The sequence below is a fragment of the Etheostoma spectabile genome, chromosome 16, assembly GCF_008692095.1.
Source record: "Etheostoma spectabile isolate EspeVRDwgs_2016 chromosome 16, UIUC_Espe_1.0, whole genome shotgun sequence".
NCBI classification, from domain to species: Eukaryota; Metazoa; Chordata; class Actinopteri; order Perciformes; family Percidae; genus Etheostoma; species Etheostoma spectabile.
The window spans coordinates 14,597,325-14,603,295 of record NC_045748.1 but is presented as its reverse complement, the minus strand read 5'-3'; the positions used below and the strand labels follow the sequence as shown (position 1 = coordinate 14,603,295).

General features: G+C 38.8%; 1 protein-coding gene across 1 annotated transcript in view; it reads left to right on the top strand.

Moving 5' to 3' along the window:
* The window catches only part of col27a1a (collagen, type XXVII, alpha 1a), a 72,497-nt gene that overhangs the window by 57,433 nt on the left and 9,093 nt on the right, over positions 1-5,971 (top strand). The window contains exons 29-40 of the mRNA XM_032539663.1: positions 380-433; positions 711-755; positions 1,304-1,348; positions 1,629-1,682; positions 3,363-3,416; positions 3,795-3,848; positions 4,003-4,056; positions 4,216-4,269; positions 4,738-4,845; positions 4,928-4,981; positions 5,097-5,204; positions 5,888-5,941. Coding sequence (XP_032395554.1) covers positions 380-433; positions 711-755; positions 1,304-1,348; positions 1,629-1,682; positions 3,363-3,416; positions 3,795-3,848; positions 4,003-4,056; positions 4,216-4,269; positions 4,738-4,845; positions 4,928-4,981; positions 5,097-5,204; positions 5,888-5,941 — 738 coding nt within the window. The remainder of the gene's footprint in view (positions 1-379; positions 434-710; positions 756-1,303; positions 1,349-1,628; positions 1,683-3,362; positions 3,417-3,794; positions 3,849-4,002; positions 4,057-4,215; positions 4,270-4,737; positions 4,846-4,927; positions 4,982-5,096; positions 5,205-5,887; positions 5,942-5,971) is intronic.

Below are 5,971 nucleotides of genomic sequence, written 5' to 3'. Positions count from 1 at the left end.
TGTGTGTGTGTGTGTGTGTGTGTGTGTGTGTGTGTGTGTGTGTGCGTGTGTGTTTCAGTGTGAATAGTATGTATTGGTGTGTGCTCTGATTATTTAAATAATGCAAGTCATGGACCAGTAGCTATTACTACACTGTCCCTTAATGCACACATTCTCTTTTACACACACACACACACACACACACACACACACACACACACATAATTAACTTCAGTTTACCCTTTGAAGGGTAGTTAACAGACCATCACACTAACTTTGACATGGGGGTATTGTTGGCATCAATGCACTATACAGAGATGTTTATTTACAGCACGTTTTGACTGTCTGGCTGTGTTACAGTGACCTCTGTTGGTGAAGTGACAGCTGTCTTGTATTTCAGGGAGCGATAGGGCCTGACGGTCCAACAGGAGAGATGGGGTTAGAGGGCAAGACGGTAAGAATCTACCTTGATTGCTTGTATTTATTGGAATTTCCTTGTTGTTAAATAATTAAGCTGTGCAGACACAAGAATAATTTCCACACATCAATATGTAATAGTGTAACAAATATATCCTAGCATTTTATAATAGATTCTTAGGAGGGAACATGTACCTTGTGCACCAAAAGTGGCAAGCTGCATACCTTCTCCTTCCATTCAGGAGGCAGGAAATATACAGTAAACTGACATGTCTCAGCACATGGCTATCTCTCATCCTTCCCTCTCTCCACAGGGTACTGATGGTCCTCCAGGAAAAATAGGTTTTCCTGGACCACAGGTAAAGCACTGGGGTATTTTTCTACTTTTCCACTCCTTCTTCTCATATAATTTTGGTCGTTATGTTCCTCTGGAGAGGCAAAACATCAGAATGATTTAGAAGACCTGCATGATACCAGCAGTGAGGCCCACAGTCAGATACCACATTTTACCTTGGAGGAGAGAACTGTCCTTGGAAGGTTTCTACAGACTGTGGGCCAGATTTACATACATGACAGTTGAACAAAGTTATTTGCATGGCTCATTGTTGGGAGAATGTTTTACTCAGCCTGCAAACTCCACTTCTGTAAATTATTTTGGGCATACAGTACATCACTGAAAATGCTAAAGATCTTTATGTATTAAAAAGGTTAAGAGAAGTGCACTTGCCGTTGCTCAGTAAAAATCAATGACAAGTTACAGTTTAGTGGCCACACAGGAACAACTTTCTTTCTTCCGCTTTGTTTTGTGTTGTACTATGGTCAGATATTGTACTAATGTATCAATATTACATAAATAGCATGTCTTTATCCTGTCTTACATATTCTTTCTTATATGTTGTCTCCACAGGGGAAGATTGGAGAGTCAGGGGAAACTGGGCCTAAAGGTTTTCCTGTGAGTTCACTTTACTTATACATAGAAATAATCAACATATACTATTTAAGAGACTAAGATGCAGAGATAAAGCCGAAATCAACAAGCTTTATATTGCAATAGTATCTAGAAGGTTTATGTGTAAACAAAGCATACTAGCTATATTCTGTTGCTGATGGTATTACAGTGAAAAACTTTAAATCTTCATAAAAACAACATGCAGGAATATTGTTTTTAATGAATGTAAGATTATGTGTACCTGTATTCTGAACTCACTTACCCTTCTGTCTTCTGACTTCAGGGTATTCAAGGGCCCTCAGGACCTCCTGGGGACAAGGGAATAGCAGGCGAGCCGGTAAGACCCTCCATCCCTTCATGTTTTTTCCTTCCGTTTCCTCATCTTCTTTGCATCTCTAGCCCAGTCATATCTTGCCATCCTCATCTGACTGAATATATTTCCCTCTCTCAATCTCCTTTAATTTGGTTTTTCCAGGCCCAATCTTTTGCAACATTCTTATTCAGTTCATCAAATTTTTCCTCCCCATTTCTCATAACCATACTTACTAGTTATATTAGATTCTCTTTGGCAACAAACAGCACCTTGGTTCTCTCTGCCCAGCCCTGTTAGCCACAAAATATCATAGCCAGGAGAAAGTTTATGAGACACATTTTATTAGTTATTAAAAATATATTCGCCTGTATTAAATGTTTCCTCCAGAGCAGCCAGAGAGTTGTCTCATCCTTCACACATTTGCACGTTTGTAGTGGCAGGACCATGAACTGCAAGCATGCTTTGGGCATTAACTGAATAGAGCGTTTTTTGAAAAGGAAACAGGAAAAGGAAGCTTATTAATAGAAGTGCTAAATTGCTGAACTCTAGGGTAAACTAAATATGATTAGTGCCATGATGGATAAAAAATTTACAGTAAAAGATTTGTTATTTTATTGTGGTTTTATTTTATGCGCACTAAAAGAGGCAGAACAGAAAAAAGACGGATTACCAAAATTAGAAACAGGCACCCATTGCCTCTTTGTTTTCATTGGTACAAAGGAATCAGAGGCTAAAATTCTCCTGTTTCCAATTAAATAAAACATGGATCTCTAGCTATAACTATCTAGAGAGGACACTCAGGCAGCTGAATGTAGCTTACTTCATACAGCAGACTGTCTATACCTACAATAGGAAAGATAAGGGTAATTACAGGTAATTAACGATTACAAGCTCATGTTGAATGCAAGCTATAAAATGTGTTTTTATCTGCACAGTTTTGTGAGCTATGAATAGATTTTTAATAGTTGTTTAGATTTAGACAAGCTATTGTAGATACCTGAAGATGTACAGATACATATATATATGTACTGGGGCGGCTGTGGCTCAGTGGTAGAGCGGTTGCCTGCCAATCGGAAGGTTGGTGGTTTGATCCTTGTGTCCTTGGGCAAGACACTGAACCCCGAGTTGCCCCCGGTGCTGCGCATCGGAGTGTGAATGTGTGTGAATGGTGAATGTATCCTGTAGATGTAAAAGCGCTTTGAGCAGTTGTTAAGACTGGAAAAGCGCTATATAAATACAGCACATTTACATTTATATATAGTTACCCATCAACCACTTCAATATGAAGGCTTCTGTTTATACATTGTTGAAAATCATCTTTCACTCGTAATCATTCTCCGTAGTCTCACAGCTCCTTTCAGTGATTAAATAATACACTTCTGAGCCCTGCTGTTAACTTTCTTTATGGTGCAAGTCAGCCAGGGAACAAACATTATTTATATGCACTGAGAATAAGAAGCATTCATGGCAAATCATCAATGTTTAAGAAACATAATTAATGACACAGTTAGTCATTGCATTCAAAGCCAAACTGTGTACAAATGGTTTACTGAGGTATCTGCTGTTGGCTCATCTGCATTCATTCAACATTCCTATTTTTTTTCTCTCTCTCTATTAAACGAGATCTGATGTCGATTAGTTTGAAATATCACCAGTTGGTTTTAGTCTGATTATCATTAAAGTATTTGTGTTGTCACCTCAAAGGGATCACCTGGGCCTCCAGGGACTGTGGGACTGTTAGGAGAAATTGGTCAAAAGGTAAAAGAATTAGCAAACACACACTTTGCACTTACACTCAGCCATATACATGCATGCATCTTCCACATTGATACGGTCACTGGTGTTCATCCGCGCACACACACAAAGGGTATTGTGAGGTCTAAATGATTAAATATGTGACATCTGTTCACCCTACCCCAGTGAATCAATACTGCTCTTTTATTGAAGTAAGCTGTCCAATTAAACTAATCAAGCCACATTTCAAAGGTGTCCTCTTTCTTTCTCCCATGACAATACATAATGAAACTTGCCCCGGACATATTGTACATATCTTATGCCAAAGACTCATTAGCCCCTAATGTCTGCCCAAAAGCATTCAAAATTTTCCTCTCTCCCATTCTCTGCGTGTTTTTAAAGGGTCCTCCAGGCAAGCTGGGGGAACCAGGACTGCCAGGCGAGCCAGGGGAGAAGGTGAGATAATATATTCTTGCAGTTTTTATGTTCACCTTCAAGTTGAATTAGTTTAATATCAAGTATTGCATGCCTTAATTGATCAAAGAAATGTTTAAAACTACAAGAAGTAATGTTATCTGTGCCCTGATGCTTATGTGTCTGTGTGTGTCAGGGAGCCATTGGACCTGTTGGGAACATCGGAGAGCAGGGAATAATTGGACAGCGGGTGTGTTTATCAGCATTAAACTATCAAATATATTTATAACAAGTGTTGCTGTTTATTCATTAACCGTGTGTCGGTGTATGTGTGTGTGTGTGTGTGTGTGTGTGCGTGTGTGTGTGTGTGTGTGTGTGTGTGTGTGTGTGTGTGTGTGTGTGATAACAGGGAGAGCCAGGCCTAGAAGGAGAAGCTGGTCCAGCTGGTCCCGATGGAGCTAAGGTGGCGTGTTTCTCCAATTGATGTTGCATTATCAAACATGCCATAATATTCAGGCTCGTATTTTGGTTTTCTACTAGAACATGTTTACATGTACACATATTTTTCTCTTGCTGAATTTATCTGTAATTTGTCTAAAATGCCCTGGGCTGTGATTGCAGCCGGGGAAAGACTGTAACGGCACAGTAGCGGCACATTCTACCTGTATGTACTATAGTTGTGACATCCCAACCGTCCAGTCCTGATGGGTTGTCATACGTTATAAGTAAATACGGGCTGTGTGCATTTCTCTGTGGATTGATTGTTTTGATACGTTCACAGTATTTAAATAGCACCTCGGTCTGCTTTATACTCAAAAAGGACATGGAAATTTAATTTTCTACAAAATGGGACCTTTAAGATCTGCGTTTTGTTGCATGTTTTAGGTAAAGAAACTCAAGTAGAGCTGTGTTTTTATGTGCATATGCTTAGGGTGAAAAAGGTGACATGGGACAGGAGGGCGACAACGGAGAAAAAGGTGAAATTGGGCTAAAGGGAAAGGAGGGCCCACCTGGAAGTCCTGGACTCACCGGCGTCAGAGTAAGTAGTTGTTCTGATCTCACACATTTTTTTGCAAACTGACTTTCGTAAGCTGTTTTCTAATTTTGTTTTCTCACTGAAGGGTCCAGAAGGGAAACCTGGCAAAATTGGGGAAGGAGGCAAACAAGGGTCAAAGGTATTAACATCATCTTTTAATGGCTTTTTAATACCTTTTAGAAACCAAAAGTATTCACATGCAATGACAAAGAAATGCTTTGTGGTATTCTGTAACTTGTACTTTGTGTGTTTAGGGTGCCAAAGGTCATCAAGGACACCTTGGGGAGACTGGGACGGTGGGAAAGACTGGACCACCAGGTTTTGTTGGGCAGAAGGGGTCCAGAGGAACCATTGGACACGTGGTAAAGTGGAACAGTAATTATATACATATTTATCATTCATTTTTGTAATCCTTGTGTTGTCTTCCCGTCAACTATCAATTGTGAAAATGAAAACTTTTTTTGTTTTGTATTTTTTTTGTGGAAGTTATTTTCCCTTTTTTTAACGCCTTTTTTACCTCATTACCATTATTACTTAAACCACTACTACCAACTTGTTACCACTATAGTTCTACACTTATTCCTGGAATTCATGGTCAATACATGTAATTTATATGAAATGATATCTAATTTATGAGTTTAAAAAGCAGAAATTATGAATGATTTTATTTTGTTAAGATCAGAGGATGATGTGTGGATGATCACAGACAGGTATGCGTGATAGTTTAATCAGGATGCTCTTTTGAAACCACTTAAACCTTTTTTTTCAAATGCTATACAATTGTACAAAGGCCCCAAATTCTATAAAAGTTGTGAATCGATCATTAAGTCTACTTGCAAAGAGCATTAAATGGAACCATCTGTGTTATATTTGGGCAATTGGGTTGATGGACACCCAAATTTCTGATTTAGAAACTTTGAAAATTGTTCAAATTTGACCCAAGGACAACTGGAGGGTTAAACAGCTTTGGTAATATGTTTGAATGTTATCTAATGTTTTATATCATGTATAGTGTGACTGAAGACACAACATCTGTTCTCTTTAGGGAGCTCCTGGTCGTATGGGTCAACAAGGGGAACTTGGTCTCGCAGGTTATGAGGTAAGATTATTATTATTATTATTATTATTA